This window comes from Aquarana catesbeiana, linkage group LG01, assembly GCF_042186555.1.
Source record: "Aquarana catesbeiana isolate 2022-GZ linkage group LG01, ASM4218655v1, whole genome shotgun sequence".
In the NCBI taxonomy this organism is placed as follows: domain Eukaryota; kingdom Metazoa; phylum Chordata; class Amphibia; order Anura; family Ranidae; genus Aquarana; species Aquarana catesbeiana.
This window is the reverse complement of record NC_133324.1, coordinates 251,074,158-251,096,693: the sequence shown is the minus strand read 5'-3', so window position 1 is coordinate 251,096,693 and position 22,536 is coordinate 251,074,158. Positions and strand designations below refer to the sequence as shown.

General features: G+C 38.9%; 1 protein-coding gene across 1 annotated transcript in view; it reads right to left on the bottom strand.

Moving 5' to 3' along the window:
* Positions 1-22,536, bottom strand: part of TMEM132B (transmembrane protein 132B) — an 857,592-nt gene that overhangs the window by 523,148 nt on the left and 311,908 nt on the right. The window contains exon 3 of the mRNA XM_073627958.1: positions 5,483-5,629. Coding sequence (XP_073484059.1) covers positions 5,483-5,629 — 147 coding nt within the window. The remainder of the gene's footprint in view (positions 1-5,482; positions 5,630-22,536) is intronic.

The following is a 22,536-nucleotide window of genomic DNA, read 5'->3' as shown; positions in this document are numbered from 1 at the left end:
GATGGGCACTGATAGGTGGCACTGATTTGCAGCACTGTTGTTGTGGCACTGATTGTGGGCACTGATGGGTGGCACTGTGGGCACTGATGGGTGGCACTGTGGGCACTGATGGGTGGCGCTGGTGGGCACTGGTAGGCAGCACTGCTGCCTATTGCTAGGTGTCACTGGCAGGGGGCACAGGTGGGCACTGATGATCCCCGTGACCGGAACTGATGTCCCTCTCACGGCCACCGGTGATCGGATTTTTTTTCCTCCTCATGCTGTCAGCGCGAGGAGAAAAAATAGCCGATTACAGGCTCTGTTGACATCACATGATCAGCTGTCATTGGCTGACAGATGATCACGTGGTAAGGGGTCAAGATTGACCCCTTACTCCGATCTGTGATCAGGCGAGTCTCATAGACTCGCTGACCACAGAGCGCGCCGCGCACGCCCTGCAGGGGGCGCGTAGGCCGCTCGTGCACGGGACTACGTCAATAGACGTAGTCCCGGCAAAGCAGGTCCGCGCTGTAGCCGACATTCGGCTAGAGCGCGGATCTCTAGTGGTTAAACAGAATGGTTTGTTTTACAAGGTGATCATTTACCTGACCTCAAAAAATTAAGATTTGCTATCTTGTAGGGAACATCTAGAGACTATAATTGTGCCTATGTGGGGCTCTGAAAGGTTTACCTTTTGTATTCCTGTCTTGTCTTGAATCCCTGCTGAAAATAGCTTCCTCTGCTTTGAATCTCATGTATAGCTAAAATGAGAGATCATCTAAGCCAGGGGTGTTAAACTCACATTTTATCACGTGTCGCATCAGTATTATGGCTTCCCTCAAAGGGCCTCTTGTATCTTTAGGACTATGGGGTCGATGTACTAAAAAGGGGAGTGAAAAATTTGGTGCAGCTGTGCATGATAGCCAATCAGCTTCTAACTTCCACCTTGTTCAATTAAAGGGGTTGTAAACCCTCGTGTTTTTTCACCTATGCATTAAGGTGAAATAAACTTCTGTCACTGAGCAGCCCCCCCCCCCCCCCGTTTTACTCACCTGAGCCCTTTCGTTCCCACGCCGGAGATGTGATCACCTTCTCTGGCCGGTGTCTCCGCTCTTGATTGGATAGATTGATAGCAGCGCAGCCATTGGCTCCCACTGCTGTCAATCAAATCCAATGACATGGGTGCCGGGGGGCAGGGCAGAGTCCAGCTTTCTGTGTCTATGGATGCAAAAGCTGGACTCAGGAGCATGCCCACAGCTACCCCCAAGGAGACCGCTTCTCCTATGTGGTTTCCTGGTGCCGGGAGGAGCTACTAGCACCACCGGGGGACCCCAGAAGAGGAGGTTTGGGGCCACTCTGCAAAACGAACTGCACAGTGGAGGTAAGTATGACATGTTTGTTATTTTTTTTTTAAAACACAAGGGTTTAGTAACCCTTTAAGCTTCGAAAAAAAAACCTGAAAGCTGATTGGTTTCTATGTAGCGCTGCACAAGATATTGCATTATCCAGATCTACATAGAAGTACATGGTGTAGAGGAGTGTTTTATATGTCACTCATTTCATTTATTCACAGTATGCATTCTAGTTATTGATGGTAATTAGCAGTGTGTTATCAAAATATTTTTTGCACAGTTATATGGTTCACAGGTTGAATTAGCGCACCATTCTTTTACTTTATATTCATGTAGGTGTGAGATCACTAATTCAGTGGTTGCAGCTGTTCATCAGCTTTTTATTTTTATTTTATTTTGAGTCTTCCTTTGTAGTTCACAATATCTTCACATAGTGGTGCATAAGTAATATTATACAAAACTTGATATTAAATTCTGCCTATTCTCAAGCCTAATAGGCAAGCTATTGTCAAAAAAAAGTTGAGAGCTGGGCACTGCCATTAAAAACATTTATCAAAGCAAAACAATAAAAAAAAAATACAGTGGCTTTAATTGCAACTTTGAAGGTGACATGGAAAAAACACCAGTCCTTTAAATTACATGCTTGGTAAATACCTTTAACCTTTTTACTGCCAGAGCCATTTAGGCCTAAAAAATCTTTTTAGGCCTAAAGATTTCAACTGCTTTCATACCAGTTGGTGAAAACAGCCTTCTTTCTCTAGTTCATGACCTGGGCAGTCCCATATTGACTTTATTCCCACCAGTCACCACCATTGTTTATGTATAAATGATCTATAGATTTACACTAACCTATTGCAGATGTTATTGGTATAATTAATAACACCCCCCCACACACACACACACACACAAATGGGTAGTCTGAAGTCCATTCCCAAACTGTGTGAAAAAATGGGGAAGTTGTAATGAACATAATGCTACCCTCGTTTTTTCAAAATTTGCAAGTTGACAACGAAATTGGTCAGATTTAAATCTCATAATTGTGCTACGCATTTATGGTAGGTAACTCCTTGTCAAAAAGATAACAGTCCAGGTAAGATGCAATGGGGTTGATTTACTGAAGGCAAATAGGCTGTTCACTTTGTAAGAGAATTTTTCCCAGAGTTTAGTGAATGTGGTGCAATTTCAAAGAATACCTAATAACATGCAAGCATTTTTGCTTCCACATGAATGGATGATGGAAGCCAACATAGCTTCACCTCATTCACTAAGCTCTGGGGACAGTTCCCTTGCAGAAAGCAAATTCCCTTGTAAAGTGAACAGTCTGTTTGCCTTTAGTAAATCAACCTCATTTGCTCAAGGCAGATCTGCTAAAAAGTAATACAGAAACATTAGACCCTACTTAGTTCAAGATCTGAAAGAGATTTGTGATGTAAATGGTTGTCAAAGCCTGGTGGTAAAACAGTCTAGAGCAGTGTTTCTAAACATTTTTTTCAGTCAAGGTACCCTTTAAATTATAGACAATCTCAAAGCACCCTTTAAAATGACTGGACTGTCACGAGGCACCCCATTCTAAAATGTAACTATTCTAATAGCTTTATATAATGCAGCAACATCCACATGTAGGACACTCAAAGTTAGAGGTAATTTATTCTTCCAAAGCAAGTACACTTTTGCACACTGGTACTGGCTAGTATTCCAATGTTTCTCTTCCCTCTCAATTTCTCTCCATCAATCAGCTAATGTGACCCCAGTGCTGAGGAAGATGGGCAGAGGAGGGTCAAACTAGGATACTGTGGCAGCAACAGGCATCCTCCTTATTAATTGATGACACCATTGGTTGTTGGACGCAAGTGTCTAGAAAGTTATAATGATGAATAATGAAAACCCGTGGCTTTGTGTACATAAAAGTTAGGCTTAAAGTTTCCCATCTACCATAAAATGTTTTGGTAGATGGGAATATGTATGGATGAGGTACCCTTTAGCTAGCTGATTATTTTCTATATTTGCAAAAGTTAGGCTTAATCCACCCACTGTCTTCTATAGAATTTTTGATACATTTTTAGGCATTTTGCCAAGGCACCCCTAAAGAAACCTCAAGACACCTGAAGGTACCTGGGCACCCTGGTTGAAAAAGGCTGGCCTAGAAGTAATACACATCTATAAGTCTGGTTTTATTTGAACTGAGACTAAACTTTAGTACATCCTAAGCTTTCAATGCTATCCATCATCCAAAACTCCTATTGTAATGGTGTTACATTCATATGTAGTGCTTTGATAAAATATTTGCCCCTTTCAGAATTTTTTTTTTATTGGAGATATTTTTCACACTTAAATTATTCAGATCATCAAACAAATTTTTATATTACAAAAGATAACCCGAGTAAATACAAAATGCAATTTTTAAATAATGATTTAATTTATTAAGGGGAAAAAGTTGTTCAAACCTGCCTGACCCTATGTGAAAAATGAACTGCTGCGGGTGGTTGTGGGTATGGGAATCAATGCGATTCCCGCAACCAGAATGCACAGAGCGGGCTAGTGTGAACCTAGCCTTAGGGTCAGGTTGTTCGGTGTATTGGGTGCACAGTGTTTTTACCTATAATTTTTAAAGGATGCACTGAGGTGCTGTGAAAAAATGATGCTCTTGAATAGACTGTCAGCTCCAATAACCCCAAGATAAAAGTTACAAATAAAAAAAAAGGCCCAATTATTAGAAATAAAAGTAGCTAAGGTGTTGATAATTGAAGATCTAGCTCTAATCAGTTGTTAAAGATAGATAGATAGATATGTAGATATTGGTCTGTAAATAGATTTTTGAGTGTACAATCAGGGTAAGTGGAAAAGTTGAACCTAAACTATAGTCTGTGTTTTATTGGCAATCTATAGCTTGCTTGCCCAAAGGTATAGAATAGTAATATATAATAGTACTGATTATCTTTTCCAGCTCTCTTCTATGGGAGAATTGGATAAAAACGGACCACCTGTCCATTTCCATTCGATCTGTTTTTGGCGGACAGGACCGGATTGGATGGTGGCGGGTGTCAGCGGATATGCGTCCGCTGACATCCGCAGCTCCATAGAGGACAATGCAGTGTCCAATTAGGGCTGCCTGAAAAAATGAAAGGCGGACCTGATTAGACAACCCGTGTGAAAGGGGCCTAAGGGTCCTTTCACACGAGCATTCCGTTTGTTTCATCAGTTCAGTCATGTTTTTTTCAAAGAAAAAACGGATCCGTTTACATTAGTTTCTCATAAGTTTCTTATCAGTTTCTCATCAGGTTCTTATCAGTTTTACATCAGTTGTACATCAGTTTTTTTTACATCCACTGCCAATACAAAAACGGATGCAAAATGGACCATTTGTCCATTTACATTTGTTTTTTGTATGTTCCATTTTTTTAATGGAAGAAAAATAAGGCTTTGATCCATTCCAGAAAAGGGATGTTGATGGAAATGGATGTAAATGGATGTAAATAGATCATGATCTGTTTACACCAGTTATTCCATACATATACATTGTTGTCTGTTTTTCATCCATCAATGGACGGATGAAAAACGGACAAATGGAATGCCCGTGTGAAAAGGGCCTTTTTGGGCTTGAAAAAAAAGTTGCTTATTTATGACTGGTGATAATAAAATAGGCACAGAAAGAGTTTTCCCAGTAACAAAAAAATCTGATTTAACCTTCCACTTAAAAAATAATAATCAAGCATTCTGATTGCATGCCACATGACACTGTGCTCATTATATGTGCCTTGCTCCCATTTGTACCAATACACCAAACAATTAAACATGCTACTTTTTGTGTTATTGGTTTTTCATAGACTAAATCAAAAGACCTCACAAGGGCTTCAGCTTGTATAAGAACAGTGAGTACAAAAAGCTTTTGCAAAGCATTTGTATAGTTTTCGGCAAGCTTCAATTAGTTGAAGCCTTGAGATGACCTTACTTTTTCAAGAAAGCAACAATAGGACCCTAAAATAATTAAGATTGAGAAACAATGGCCTAATGAACTTGATGAAATGTGCAGACTTCTGTGAACTACTTATCAAGCTGGTCAAAAATTCAAAAAGATGATAGATATCATCCATGCGTATATGACAAAGCACCTAAGTAAGCTTTTTTTGCTTTTCTTTCCTTGGAAAACCTACCTGCCTTGTATGAAAGGTGTTTGCCGCACACAGTCTAGTGTAACAGTTGTGTGTTTTTCTCCATTCTCCATCTGTCTTTGAACTCTCCACTGTTCAGAGTCATCCACTCTTATAGCAATCACTTTGGCACCAAGAGCAGCTTTGACCCTGCAGAAGCAAGAATATAGGGAAAATTATTTAGCGTTGCATCTCTGATGACAGCTAGCAATGCATCAAGAACCTAACAATGCAAAAAGACTTCAGCGGTATGACACCTTCTCTAGATCATTGTTAATGACTGATTCTCCACAAGATGTGCTTAGTAACCATGCAAAAGAAATCTGCTGAAAGAGTAATTGAAAAAGACTGACAAGCATACATATCTGTAGGATTATATGCAGTGAAAATGAATAGCTTAGAATAAAAAGTTAAAAGAGATTATCCAATTTGCTTGTACAACTAACTATGGTATCCCACGGAGCTCATAGTTTTTCTTTAATGAGATATTTGTGTCATCTCAGCACCTGCTGAATAAAAGACATAATATTCCTTAAATCCTATAAGTGTTGACGTGTCTTTGTTCTGCATTGTTTTGAGGCAGAATGTAAGTGGACTAAACTGCTTGAGAAATGCGTTCATTATATACTATCATAACCAGGCATGTGATTTCTGTTCTACTTTCAGAATAGGGGAGCCAGTTCACAAGATACATTGTCTGGTCCTCTAGGGCTATGGTAGTGGTCCCATTTGCTGGTTTGCACATGGAAAAAGAGGCAAGGTCCAGAGAAGGTTTGGTACCTGCAAGGGAAGCAGCATGACCAAGTGTGAAATGATAGAGGGGTCAGACCGACAGAACGTTTAGGGGTGCCAATCAAACCAAAATACAATGAATGACACATGCTACCCCTGACAGGAAACCTTAAAATCATATCCAAAACTGACATTTAAGCATTTAAAATGTAAGACATTTGTTTATCTTTTCTTCATTCGCAGATCATATGGGTACAACCATGTATGTATTGTTGTGCTTAAAGCCCAATTTTTATTTGATATTAAATTCCAAAGATAACTAGAAGGTTTTAATGTTTTCACCTCCAACAACAGCAACACCTCCAACATTAGACACAGATGACAGACTGCATAGAGGGCCACTGCTTTCTGGTTGGGCATGCTCCCCAACTGAGACACAAATCGCAAAACACCGCCCTGTGTTGATTCCCAGCTAGAGCAGTCTGCAGAGAGACCCCTTGCTCGCACCCAGATAGCAGTGGTCCATTATTGATTCAGGTGCCCAGGCATGAAGATTTCATGCTACTGTTGGAGGTTAAAAACAACATAATTCAACTGGGCTTAAAGAGCAATCAAGGTTATTAGTCTGCTAATATTTAATTCTCCACTGGAGTGAGATTTTTTTGAGGGCTTGAATATTTTGCTTGGTTCAAAGAGAGCTACGTTTTAGAAAAAAAGTTCTTTTTTTTCTGGCATTATTGTGCAATATTTTCATGGTGTATGGGAAGGAATATATCTTTGAGAGTCTCAGAATAACAGTACTGGTCCTGTAAGGAATCCATCAAGTCAAAAGGTTTTTCCCACTTTCTGTTCATCTTTGGAGAAACACAGACATATAATAGATTAATAAAAGATACAAAAGCTGTTTCTCCTACTCTGTCTAATGATTTAATTACTGTAATGCTACTCTAAACCTGTGTTTTAACTCTGTAGAATAGAAACTGACTTTTTCTGTAACAGGAACGTGGCCTCTTGGCAATGCATGCAAGAAACGTATTTGTGGTCTTCAAAAGTATTAAAACCAAAAATATGTTCAATATTGACTTGTCATGTCTCCTATATAACAATTCAGTTTTGTTTTCACAGTAATATTTTATCAGTTTTAAACAACATCTAAGTACCAACAGCTTCAACATTACATTTTATCAGTTATTCAGTCTGTCACTATTTTTCCTGACTTTAGTTATCTTCTTGTCCATAAAATACATTTACTCAGCTGGTCCACCCCTACAATTCTAATCAGTCAATCTCATGGACTATGTCTTTTTCCAGTCACAACCAGGACTGCATAGAGTCTGCTGGGCACACTCAAGAAATATACTAACAGTTTCCATACTGCTTTTTCCTTACTGAAAATAACAGTTCATACAGCTTAGTGAATAAAGTTTTATGTCAGTTAAGACTATTGCAAAGGTTTTATTAATGAAAGGTTTTGTTACTTTCAGTGTTTGATGATGACTTTCCCCACAAATCACTATCGCTCAATTCTGCAAGTGTTTAGTGTATTTACTATCGCTGTTTTCTAGCTGGTCTAAAACCGCTTTTGATGTAAAGGGACACTTTTTGGTTGCCATGGACACTCTCAAGTTTCCAGGCAGAAAGAACAGTATTTATAATATAAAACTGCATGCAGGGCACTGGACAAACCACTAGGAACAAAAGTGATGTGAAATTATTTGATACAGTTATGTAATCTGTAAGATTACAGTGTACTGTACGTATTTTGTTTTTTTTGTACTTTTTGAATTTGGAGCCCGGCTCCCTCCCCATGTGTCGTGACGCACGCAGGGAATGGAACCCGGCACAGTGGTAGATTGAGTGGGGGACACAGCTTGCACACGCAGCGGGGAGACATTGGAGGATTCTGGGGACAAGGTAAGTAACTTTGCCTGGATCCTGCAATGTGATCCCGAGTGTGGCTCGGTGTTACCGCTTTTGGTAATTAAAATTCACCCCGAGCCACACTCAGGATTACCGTTAGGGAGGTTAATAGTGTAGCAATCACGTGACCTCATTCAAATGTACATTAATATCATAAATACGTATAACCTCTAATATATCGTAAAGTTATTGTAAAGGTTCTTTTATTTGTTATACATGTTATATATGTTATACTTACCTGCTCTGAGCAAAGGGTTTTACACAGAGCAGCCCCGATCCTTCTTTTCTGGGGTCCCCCGGCGGAGCTCCTGGCCCCTCCTTAATGTTGGGTGCCCCCACACAGAATCGCTTTCCATGATGGCACCCATGCAAACGGGCTCCTGAGTCCCGCTGCTGCGCCCATTGACACAGACAGCAGGATTCAGCCCCGCCCCCAAGCTCCTGTGTCACTGTGCCAATGGCTCACACTGCTATCAATCTATCCAATGAGGATCCGAGACAGCATCTGGAGCTGCTGGGCTCGTGCTCGTCACTGGAATGATCGTGTTCGGGTAAGAAAAAGGGGGGCTCTGGGGGGCTGCTGCAGCACAGAAGGTTTTTCACCTTAATGCATGTATGCAATAAGATGAAAAACCATAAGACTTTACAACTCCTTTAATTAACATCATGAATTTCTAGTCTATAGAAGGTCAAAACAATGTCTTTATTTAAAAATGTGTCATAATGTCCAAACTACAAATTTATATGTGAAATGCCCTCATAAAACAATGGGAAAAGCCAGTGTATATAAATGTGAAAGTCACACAATTTACTTTCAAGTAAACTTTACAATAATAACATAAAATGTGTATTTATTGGAAATAGACTTTAGTTTTCTATTAAATAAGAAATAATATTCTATATGTTTTGGAGCAAAACTATAGTTCAGACTCATAGGATTTTCAAATTATTGTTTAGTAGAAAAAGCTCCAGCATACCCTGTTGATAAATCTATCCTATCTGGGTTTAAGATGTTACAGGTGAAGTGCCTACCGTAAAATAAGCTCAGCTTAGAAAAAACAAGATTATTAGATTCTTATACTGAATCTATTTTTCACCATTAATATGAATTATTTTTTTTTAAAAGCAAGACACAGTCTATACTACTTTTGCTAGCTCTGTTCCTGTCTGTTTTCCGTGTACTTCCACCTTTTTCCCTTGCCACCTTTATGCCTTGGCAGGAGACCGCTGAGACTGTTTAGCATATTTATAGGCATGCTTGTGTTGACAGCTCACATTTCCATAATGCATTTAAATGAGCAGACTTTAGCTTCTCTTATCTTTCTACAGTCACCCAAGATTTCTCTTAACAAAGTCGTGCCACTTTCTCACCAAGCTGAGACTTTTTACTGCAATAACCTTTACCCATGGCATTATACCCTAGGATAGGTAAAGCATATAAAGTGTAGCGTTGGTGAAGCTTTCACGGGGAGAGACCAGAAGGGGAGCATCCTTCAAAATTGCCTTTAGATAATTACTTGTTTCGGTGGTCCAACCATTTGACTCCAGCAGCGTTGTCCTAAAGCACTATAGTAAAATGATATCTTTTCTATAATTTAACACAGTTGGATATTTTTATCTCATGTGGTGGCATACGTATCCGTTTTATGGCAAGGCAATACCTACAAAGGACGCTTAAATGTTAGTTCCATGTTGACACGTTTTGTTTAAAAGGTATTTCTTGTTTCTCTTATAAGACTGAAAGGCAAATGGCTGAAAAAATTCACCTTACTAAATATACTTAGAATGCAGCTCCTGAATCAGAGATTCTTTCGCCTGTTCCCATGCAAAAAATTAAGCTGCCATGAAATGAAAAGCACTGCTTGTTTCTGACAGAAATCTGAAGAGGCAGTGTTTCTAGATGCTGTCACGAATCTAGGAAAACATATTTTTAAACAAACCCAACACACAAGCACTTCTATTTGTAGATGTACTCAGTCTTCAATTTGCATTTATGTCCTATGTAATGGTTCTCATCATAGAACAAATACTTCTCTACTACAATGGCATGCAAGGTTAGTGGTGTGCAGACACAGGTGATATTAGCAATCATAACTTTAGGAACTATAACATTTGAAATGTATATTTTTTACAGAATATTTCAAAAAGTTACTGAAAGTGAAAAAATGAGCAATAAAAAAACTTACTATACTGCTTTAAAGTATTAAAGTATAATCCTGCTTTTGTTACATTTGCCATAAGAAGCATATATATAAATAAATATATAAAAATATATATATATATAAATATATTTCTTTTTCAATTAGCCTTCTGACTTAAACACAATGATGTTTATAAAGAACATCCCGAAGTCCTGGCCATACGATTTCTCACCTCCAGTTACATATCTTATTTTAATACTGGGGACGTATTATGTGATTGCAGAAGGCAGGTCCTACTGAGCACTCACGAAGGAAGAACTGAATGGGATGCATAATGTATGTTTCTACCACACAGCAAAAAAAGATTAATAAAACCTTTGCAATAGTCTTAACTGACATAAAACTTTATTCACTAAGCTGTATGAACTGTTATTTTCAGTAAGGAGAGCCAATGAGAGCTGAAACTACCCATCTGATGGCTGAAATTACTGCTCACTATAGCAAATAGCACATGTGTGGCTTAGGGAATTGGGCCAACAAAGAGGTAGTGTTCAATTTTAAAATACTTTTATCAATGGGTGTTCATACTACCAATTTCAGGTGGGGAAGGGAAGGAATACAACCCTTGTCAGTTACTTTTTTGCTGCCTGTGTCTCACGAAGATCTCCTTTCAATTTCTGTCCTGGAGATGCTTCAGAAGAACACTATAGCTGGATTTCCCCTTTTACACAGTTGTCACCAGAATAGGTGTTCTAGCTGTAAGATTTCATTTCTATTTCTCTTTTGATTACATCTTTATAATTTTAGGTTTCCTGTACAGGTGACAATGGTAACCAGGACAAACAAAAAGGAGTGTACCCTCCCAAAGTGTTTTGGTTATAGAACCACTTTAATTTACCGTAAAAGAAGAAGTTAGCAAATATTATTTTTACCAAATGGCTGGTAGAAAATTTGAAGTAGATTAAGAGACATAATCAGCAGAAACCATGCCTGCATAAATTGAATATATTGCATGTACTTAGCCAAAAGCTTTAACAAATACAATTTACAGGCAGATATAAATGGATACCTTTAAGAGCTGAAGGTTTTCCACAGTTGTAGTAAACTTTTATGGCAGTTTGGTATATCTCAAGGTAAATGTAAACATATCAATATTGAATGTATAATGAAGTTGTGATGTTAGGAGCCGGTGTTTTCTTACAACTTGTAATGGATAATTGCAGGAACAGCAGAGGATGTAGATGGGACAGACTCTTTGAAATCATGGAATCCAAGCATACCTCCCACATTACCAGCTGTGTATTTGTAATTTATCCTACATAAAACATAGCAACACACTTCTTTCCTTCATGTCCCCTTTTCCATCTGTTTCCCCTCTAACAGGCTTAATGTGATCTTTTCAAACGAAGGCAGCATATATAGCAGCCTCAAAAATCAAAATGAACCTTATAGTGAAAGTGTCAGATGTATATTAGTATGTATAACAACAATAAGGTTCAATAGCAGGTACAAGAAGGTGACTACAAGTTCATTTTGAGTCCTCCTATTGATACCCAGAAACCCACATTCTAAAAACACAGTCTACAATGTATACAACAATGTATCCGACTTCTACTAAAACATATAAACCTTCCACAAGTCATAACTGCACAAAAAAAAATCTTTCAATATTAACCGGAAATGTGTTTGAATTAATATAAGAATATTTGCCCTAAGGCAAAGAGGGCAAGGTTTTCAGCTTTTAACTTTGTAAATCATTTAGTAGGAAGGTACAGCAGCAATGATCATCTTTAAAAGCCTTTTAATTGCAGTGGAAATTTCTTTTAAATGAGGGGCATGTACTAATGGTATCAATAGTTTGTTATACAGTTAACCTAAAAAGATGGTTCTTTTGACCTCTATCTGAACACACTGGCTTACATAGAAACACTAACTTATATGATTTTCTTCTACCTTATTTTAAAAAGGGAAAACACATCCATAGTTTGTACTGGTTTCATGCATGTGTATATTTTGTTAGCAAGTTATCTATATGTTTTTTTCAGTTCAGCATTCAGAGATTTTCTGTCTATCATTGAGTCTTGTACAAACACATCATTGCATGATCACATAAGCACATAGGTAAGAGCAGAATGCTCCATTTCCCAACATTTCTAACTGTATCTCCATTCTATCACTTGTCTGGTAAGATAAAGCACAGGAACACTGACACTGTGCTCCATCACAGCATCTTTAATAGGGCAAAAAACAGACAATCTGACAAGGGTAGACATGCTGTGCTCTTGATTCTGAATGTTGAGCCACACTGTCACAACTTCTCATCCAAGGGCATCATCTTCAAACACTGGTTGGAAGTAAGGGAATACGGTGCAGTGTTCACACTGAAGACAAAAATGGCAAGCAAAAGCATTGTTGTCTTCATACTTATAATGTGGGTTTCAGTGAGTGTGCAGAAATGAAGTCACTAAAGAAATATTTGCATTTGAAAATAATGAATATGTACAATGTATTACGTTAAAGGTAAAACCAACGTAAAAATATAACCTAGAATCTAGTAAAACCCATGGCACACTTGTCGTTCTGATGCTGGTGACAACTTGCCAATGACATGACTGCTAAAATGTGCAGAGAGAGTACTCTCCTGCTTTCGTGTATACTGGCTAAATTAGGGAGGTGTCATTCCTTTGCATGTGGAACAGAATGCTACTCACCAGCAACAGCGACTGCAGGCTCATTCCAGGCAGTGAGGAAGGAATGTTTTGAAAGGGATGAGTAATTATTTGTCTTGTATAGTGATCCTGTCACTGGACAACTCAATAACTCAATCCAGCAATGTAAAAAGCAATGATTAAGTGCAAAGTGCAGCACCTTAAGGGTTTCTGAAGTCAGTACTGGTTCAGGGTTGATTATGATTGGTTGCTTTGGGTTTATGCACTTTGCACATTCCTCTCTGACTTGGTGAATAAGCTTATTCCAGAATTCTATTACCACTGTTTAATTTATATTATTTTTATGAAATGGTCAAATGAAATAAAAAAAGGAACCCTTTCCATGGAGAATTTTAAAACTTTGTTTTTGTGTGGTCATTTCTCCTTCTAAGCATGCCAAGGCTGAGTAAGTTTGAACCAGAAAAATAAACATTACAGATATAGTAGCAGGTAGTAGACTAATTTTTCTACAAACATTTTGAATATAGTGATAGCTGATCCTTAAAGAGGAACTCCAGGCAAAGCAGATACATTTATAAAAACATGCCTTCAGTCGTTCAAAGGGGCGATAATCCTAATTAGGAAGTGTATTGCTAATAATTTTGATTATTTCCATGTAAAAATGTAGTTGTTTTCCTACTCACCGGTTTCATGTATGCTGTCATTTTAACTCTGGGCAGGTGAAGCCATGGCCGCTCTATTTTGGGGATTCCATCTCATGTCTGTGGGCTAGCCATTCACGTACATGTTCCTATAGCAGTGGCAGCGAACTTCTGCTGTCGCTGCTATGGTAACATGTACACAAAGAGCTGGAAACGCCTGCCCGGTAAGGGAACAGCGCGGAAATGCCTGCACAATAAAGATGACGTTCTTCCAGCACACATCTTTCCCCGCCATCTCCTCCTGTCTCCGCCCCCCTCTCAGCCTGTCTCCGCCCTCCTCTAGCTCACCTCCCCTCTGTAGAAATTTCATAATACAAAAAAAAGCCTGCTGACTCCTGGGATTAGTGACAATAACATCCCAGGGGTCAGCAGGACTAGCGCTGACTACGTCATTTGTCTAAGTGAATGACCTAGATGAGGACCAGTCTCAGTGGAATTACTGTTTTTACAGGTAGGATAATGCAATTTTTTAATTCATTGACATTCAAGGACGGAGATACACATCCTTTAGAATCAGCAGTACAGAATGACTGAAGATCTGCTTTAAAGCTTCTACTTCTGTCTGTCTGTGACCCCATCAGAGAGAAATTCTAACCCTTCCCCAAAATGAGGGACAAAAGCGCACCAGCATAATGTAGATCTTCCTTTAATAAAAACTTGTAGAAGTAGAAATGCACTCACAATGATGAATGAGAAGTAAGACATGTAGTGAATCGAAATATAACTTGATCATGCAGTACATGGTCACCGACATAAACTCCAAACGAGGTGGTGGAGGACTTGCAGTACACATCAGTCTTATAACCATCGCCCATGATCTCTTTCCTTCTTGGTATCCATTAGCTCCTTCTCGACTATCCATGTGGTAGGTAACCTGGTTGCTAGGGACGCATTTCGAGGATGTTCCCCTTCTTTAACCTTCACAGCCTTCAAAGGCTGCAATAAGGGGAATGCCACCAAAAACACATCCCTAGCAATTAGAGTTGTCACCTTATCCCTTTAAACTCAAACACATCAAGTCCATCAAGTCCATAGGTTGGACTTGATGGACTTGTGTCTTTTTTTGACCTCACCTACTATGTAACATATTAATTACACAGGTTCTGTGGCTGATTAAGGTGGTAATTAAACTCACTTGGTGCCTGATCTGCATTAAACTAGCCTCAGAACCTGTGCAATTCATATGTGTTCGGGTTTAAAGGAATGAGGTGGCAACTTTACTAGCAATAGGTTAAATTTAATGCCATCCTGCCCTATCCTAAACAAAATAAAAAATAGCTTTGGTTGATTTGGGCTTAAAGAGTTGTCTCTGACAAGGAAAAAACTGATATGAGAGGCTTCAGATGATCTGACTTCCGGGCTGCATACCAATTCTAAAGCAGTGAATTTAAACTACAAATCCTCCCTGTGAGTGCAATATATGTCTTGGCACCACTAAGCTCAGAAGTCAGAGAATACGTCTTTTATCTGAGGCTTTTGTTGTTTCTAGGCATTGCTTTGTGACAAGAAGTTTAAAACATAGAAAGTATATAAATAGACAGTCGCTGAGCATCTACTAGAGGGTGCTATAAACATTAGGGCCAGTTTACACCAATGCAGTCAGTTCCAGTCAGTTTCTGGTCAGTTTCTGTACCAGAAACTGACCGGAACTGACTGCACTGGTGTGAACTAGAGCCAATGGAATATATGGAAAACACTGTGCATGCATTTTTAGTGCAGAAAAAAATCGCACAGAACTGCATCTGGTGTGAACTGACCCTAAAGTATATCTAAAGCCATTTTTAAATGTTCTTTTAAAAGAATAGGAAGCAGTTAAAACAGTTGTTTAAGCTCATTAGGTCAGTTACAGTAAGTCAATTTCTGTGTCTCATTAGGGAGATCTCCCTTCACATCCTGTTCTCTAAACTCAACAGGAAGTGAGAAGATATCTTTTTAATCTGACGGATATCCCCTCTTAGACAGTCATGGGAACAGGTGTCCTTACGGGAAGATTTCCCCTCTACTTCTGTTCTGGTGGCAGCTCAAATTTTGAATTTGCTCTCACTAATATTCCCAGTGACATTAGCGATCACCACAATTAGAGAGAGTGATTCTCCCTAATAGGAAACAGACAGAAAAATAACCTAACCACTCTATCAAAATTTAAAGTATTGCCTTTAGTTATGCTTTAAGGAAAGTCAAGGAATATTCACAGATACATTTAAATGAACGTTTATGTGCCTGAAGTTCGGTCATAAGCATCTACAAATAAGCCAGTGAGCTACTACATTAACCCTTTAAAAGTGACAGGTTTTCTTTAAAGCAGAACTACACTGCATCTGAGCACCACAAACCAAAAATCCTGTTTAGTTTATTTTCCTTGTCAAAAGAAGTTTATTGAGTATACAATGTTATAAAGATACATAAAGTAAGTTTACAAGGATCTATAAAGTAAGCTCATTGTTTTACAGTAGGGTTTATATAGGTAAATATCATGAAATTTCAAATATTAAACATTGGGTTCACGTAAACCTAAATTAAAGATATATATCATTCCCTTAGTTACTTTTGTAGGTATTTAAATGATTTATACCTACTATACATATTGTTTACAAGTAGAGTGTATATAGGTCAAATAAATTCTGATAATGAGCTTTAATCGTAAGGTGGAGAAAAGGAAAGAGAAAGAAGAAAAAGGGTTGAAAGGTAGAGGTATGGTCCACAAGGTTGTCCCGCTCGTCAGTTTATTATTCTTTTTAGTTCTCTTTGAAGCCTTAGAATGGGTGTCTCTGTAAGTCATTTAATCTGTTACCATGGCAACAGGACAGAGTCATTGAAGTTTGACAGGAACTGTTGTTTTATCCAAGGATGCCAAAGTTTTTCAAACTTTGGAATTTGATTTTGATCGATGGCTACCATCTTAGCATGGGACATTGTATTATTCATTCTGTGAATTGTTTCTGCTAGTACCAATGTAGGAGATTTCCATGCCTTGGCCACTGTTTGTTTTGCAGCCGTTATTAGTTGGATCATAAGTTTGAATTGAGAGAGTGTTAACCATTCCGGTTTTAGATTAAGTAAAGTTAAATATGGATCTGGTTGTATTATTTTTTAAAATATTTTAGATGCAATCACGAAGACTTCCTTCCAGAAGGTTTGGATTACTGGGCACGTCCACCATATGTGTAAATATGTGCCTATTTCTGGGCATCCTAGAAAACAAAGAGCTGAGGTATTAGGTGAATATTTTGCCACTCTAGCGGGTACAAGGTACCAGCGAGTTAGGACTTTATAATTTGTCTCCAGTGCTAAGATGTTGGGTGAAGATGACTTAGATGTGAGCCATATGTTAGACCAGTCCGTGTCTTCTAAAGTTCGTCCCAGGTCCTCCTCCCACCTCTGAACGTAAGAGGGTCTATTAAGATTTGCTACTCCATATAATTGATTATAAAGTGATGAAATTGTACCTTTAGCAAATGGATCTTTTGTACAGATTGATTCAAAAATGGATAATTGGGATAATGGTGTATCCCCCTTTAGGAATGGTGTATAGAAATTTTTGATTTGGAGATATCTAAATATCTCAGAGTTTGGTAGATCATATTTTTCTCTAAGCGATGGGAATGAAAGGAATGATTTAGATGCTATGAAGTCATTTAGTGTCTGAATGCCTGATGTTGTCCAAGCTTTAAAAGAATTTGGGTAGATCCATGCCGGATAAAAGGCCGGATTTCTGATAAAAGAAAGGAGAGGATTGTGTGGAGATTGTAACTGATATTTGGTTTTTAGTTTATCCCAGAGAGATAAAAAGTGTTTAGTTATGGGATTATGAATTTTAAAGCGGTCTTTAGGATCAAGCCATAATAAATTTGATATTAATAGAGGGTCATTTTCTGAAGCCTCTATAAATACCCATAATGGGATTTCCTGTTTTGCATGGTATTTGGACAGACTGGCCAAATGTGCTGCTCTGTAGTAGTTCGTAAAATTAGGGTATCCCAGGCCTCCTTTATTTTTGGGAAGATGTAGTGTGTGTATAGGTATACGTGGTTTAGAAGAGCCCCATATAAACGAAGTTGCTCTTTTTTGTACTATTCTCAAAAAATAGGAAGGAATTGGAATAGGGAGGACTCTGAATAGATAAAGCAATTTGGTTAGAATAGTCATTTTGATTGCATTAATCTTCCCTATCCAGGATAAAGGAAGTTGCGACCATTGTTTTATTAGATTTGTGATCTGTCTTAATACAGGAGGATAATTGGTTGAGAATAAGTCAGAATGAGATGCTGTTAAATGAATTCCAAGATATGGGATTGATTTTTCTGCCCATGTGAATGGGAGTGCAGCCCTAGCCGGGATCAATTCCATGTTTGTGAGTGAAATATTAAGCACTAGGCATTTCTTAGGATTAATCATAAGGCCGGATAGGGCTGCAAATCCATCAAGAGCTGGTATTAAGTTAGGACCAGAGACCTGTGGTGATGATAGAAAAAGTAATACATCGTCTGCAAATATACATAATTTGTGTGTAATACCTCCTACTTCAATGCCAGTTATAGTTTGGTTTGTTCTGATGTATTGGGCCATGGGTTCGAGTATAAGGGCAAATAATAAGGGAGATAATGGGCAACCCTGTCGGGTACCTCTTTCGATATTAAAGGCTTCAGATTTGTATCCAGCATATTTTATATAGGCTTTGGGTTTATTATATAATGCTTTGATCCATGTTAAAAAGTGGGGTCCAAAACCCCATTTTTGTAATGAATATTGCATATATTGCCAGGATACTGTGTCAAATGCCCTCTTAATATCGAGAGATAGAAAACATAAAGGAATTTTCCGTTTTTTAGCAATATGTGCCAATAACACTGCCCTGCGTATATTATCGCCTGCCTGTCTATTTGGCATGAAGCCTACTTAATCTCTATGTATTAATTTTCCTATAATGCTATTGAGGCGTTTTGCTATTATTTTTGCTAATAATTTAATATCGAGGTTTAACAGAGAGATAGGCCGATAATTCACACAGGAAGTATCATCAGAAAGGGGTTTTGGGATCATACAAACAATTGCCATTAGTGTTTCTTGCTGAAAAGAATGTCCATCTAGAAGTTTGTTAAAAGTTTCAGTGAGAATGGGAGAGAGTATTTCTGAGAATGTTTTATAGTATAAAGCCGAGTAGCCGTCTGGGCCTGGTCTTTTGTTAAGTTTTAGGTCTTTTATGGCGTTAGCAACTTCATCTATAGTTATAGGCTCATCCAAACTGCTTTTTTGATTCTGAGATAACTCAGGTAAGGTTATTTTTGAGAAGAAGGATTCAGCCTCTGTAGGATTAAATTCATTGTTTGTCTTGTATAAAGTTGCGAGATGTGAGTGAAATTTATGGACTATTTTAACTGGATTACAAGTGTAAACATTTTTTGATAATTTCAAACGTATTGGTTTGAAAGATTTGTTGGTTGAATTTAATGCCCGAGCCAAATATGTACCTGGTTTGTTTGTATTCATGTAGAAATTGTGTTTGGAGCATTTGAGGGATTTATCAACTGACTCAGTGAGAAATAGATCGTATTCCAATCTAGATTTTTCCAGATGAGATTTTGTACTCTGAGATGGATTATCTTGAAATGATATGTAGGCTGCATTAAAATTGAGTTCTAGTTTTTTTGCTAGATTTTTGCGTTCCCGTTTAAATAGTTTAGTTTATTTTCAATATTTAAAGCAAACTTCCCCATCCATCCATGTCTCCATGCTCTAATTTGTTGAAAAATCACTTGAAAAACACCCCCTAGCATTTCTGGCCTTGGCCAACTTGAGTAAGGGCAGATGATTCATGTAGACATGTATTTCCTGGAATCCATCTGCCCTTAGCTCAGGTATGCAGGCAGCAGGAATTTCTTAGCAGAGAACCCTTCCCCTCTCTCCTAAAGACTCCTGGGGTGTTTGACACCATTTGCCTAAGTAGCTGAATAATTGTAAAAAAAAATTTTAAAACAAGTAAATATGATTAACTTTCCTATCTATTCACTAATATTAACAGCATACGGATTAACCACTTCAGCCCTGGAAGGATTTGCACCCTTTCTGACCAGAGCACTTTTTGTGATTCGGCACTGCGTCGCTTTAACTGACAATTGCGCGGTTGTTGCGACGTTGTACCCAAACAAAATTGATGTCCTTTTTTTCCCCACAAATAGAGCTTTCTTTTTGGGTGGTATTTGATCATATTTTTTGCACTATAAACAAAAAAAGAGCATCAATTTTGAAAAAAAAGCAATATTTTTTAACTTTTTGCTATAAAAAATATCCCCCCAAAAATAAATTAAAAAAATAATTTTTTTCCTCAGTTTAGGCCGATATGTATTCTTCTACATATTTTTGGTAAGAAAAAAAATCGCAATAAACGTATATTGATTGGTTTGTGCAAAATTTATAGCCTACAAAATAGGGGATAGGTTTATGGCATTTTTATTATTAATTTTTTTTTTTTTATTAGTAATGGCGGCGATTTGCGATTTTTATCGTGACTTCAACATTATGGCGGACACATCAGACACTTTTGACACTATTTTGGGACCATTGTCATTTATACAGCGATCAGTGCTATAAAAATGCACTGATTACTGTGTAAATGACACTGGCAGGGAAGGGGTTAAACACTAGGGGGCGATAAGGGGTTAAGTGTGTCCTAGGGAGTGATTCTAACTGTGGGGGAGGGAGGGGCTTCAACACACATGACAGCGATCACTGCTTTCGATGACAGGGAGCAGTGATCTCTGTCATGTCACAAGGCAGAACCCAGAAATGCTTTGTTTACGAAGGCACTTCCCCATTCTACCATGACACGATCGCAGGCACCGGGCGGTCACGGAGAACGCGGCGGGCGCATCTTAAAGGGGACATAGCTGTACGCCCTTTTGCCCACCCGTGCCATTCTGCCGACGTATATCGTCGTGTAGTGGTCAGGAAGCAGTTAAAAATAGCCATTGCTGATTGAAAGAGATTTTTATCAACCCCTCCATTCATATTTGCTTCCTGTATTTTCATTGCTTTTTTTTTTTTTTTTTTTTGTCTCAGCAGTACAAATACCTTTTTTATGTTGGATTCCTTTACGTCCACAGTACCTCGCCACGGCGAGGTACGTCATGTTCATCCACGCATTGGCTCCTGGGATATGAATGTCATCAATCCGCCTCCACCGCCGCTTGTAACATCGCACCGCGCTTTGTTGTTTATGTGCATGCACAAGATTGGGAGGTGCATGCTGGGTAGCCAGCATCTCCATATCCCGGAACTAGATAGCAGTGGGCTTCAGCTGCCCACACTGAAGATGGGAGCGCACTCGGGGAAGACTGCAATGTAAGTTTTTAAAAATAAATTACATTTACAAAACCAACATTTTCTAATAATGCCGACTGATGCAGGATTAAGTGCAAACAACATAGGGGTGTTTAAAAAAAAAAAAAAACGCTGGAACTCTACTTTAAGCTGCCTTCCCAGTATCATAGCATGTCCAATGATTAATGAAGGAAAACTAGTGAAAAACTAAAGTGCACTCTACACCCAAGAATCTGATCATTCTGCATTAAAAATTTTCAAGGATTCTTCATGGAATGCAGATACACACTGAAGTATCATGTCCAAATATCGCTATTCATCTTCATGGAGCACACAGAATGTTAAAAAAAAAATCCAATCCTCCTGAGCCCTAACAACACTGATGCTGGTTTTCCAATGCCATTGCTTAAGGAGTTGTAAAGGCAGAAGGTTTCTTTTAACTTAACCTTCTGTGTGTAGCAGCCCCCCAGTACCCCCCAAATTACCTACCTGAGCTCCTTCTCTCTCCAACGATGTCCACGATCCCCTCAGCCATCCAGTACACTCCTCCTGATTGGCTGAGACAGAGCAGCAACACCAATAGCTCCCATGGCTGTCAAAGTCAGTCAGCCAATCAGGGGAGAGAGGGAGCGTGGCCAGGTCGGAGCTCCGTGTCTGAATGGATACACGGAGCTCTGACTTGGCTTGGGTACCCCCTGTAGCAAGCTGCTGGCTGAGGGTCACTCAAAAAAGGGAGGGTCTAGGAGCAGCAAAGAGGGACCCGAGAAGAGGAGGATCCAGGCTGCTCTGTGCAAAACCAACTGCACAGAGGAGGTAAGTATAACATGTTTGTTATTTAAAGCAGAACTCCGGGATTTTCAAAAAATCCCCCATTAGTACACCCCCCCCCACACACACACACAGACACACACACACACACACCAAACAATAAACATTTATTTCATTTGTGAAATGTCTTACCGTTTAAGAGAAATGACTGATTGAATTTTCAGGAAGTCAGCTCTGTGATTCAGAAAATGCATCATCTTTTCTGGCAGGGAGGATCTATTAGAAGAGTGATTGCATCATATCTCCTTCTCTCTCTATAACTGTAATCAGACTACATTTCCCATGAATCCTTGGGATGGGAATGAATGTAGGAGGTACACTAGGCTTGTACATGTAAATGTGAACTCGCCACTTCAACATAAATCACACCCCTCATTCTGCAGCCAGCAAGCCATACATAACACAAAGTATGATAGTTACAGCCTTAGAAATACAAAGCATTTTAATATAAATGCATATGAACCACTTATGGACCACCCGCCGTCATTATACGGCGGCTGTTCGAAGGAGGATATCGTTGTTATGGCAGCAGCTAGCTGCCATAACCCCAGTATTATTGTCTTCAGTGGGTGGTCTGCTACAAGATAAAAGTGGTCTCTGCGGCGGATTCACCGCAAGATCACTTTTATCGGTGGCAGAAGAGGGCCCCCCCTCCCACCGCGATGCGGTGCCCTCCACCGCTTACCGGAGCCGTCGGCAGTGATGGAGGCGATCGCGTCCTGTCGTTAGCTGGGTATGGAGACGAGTGA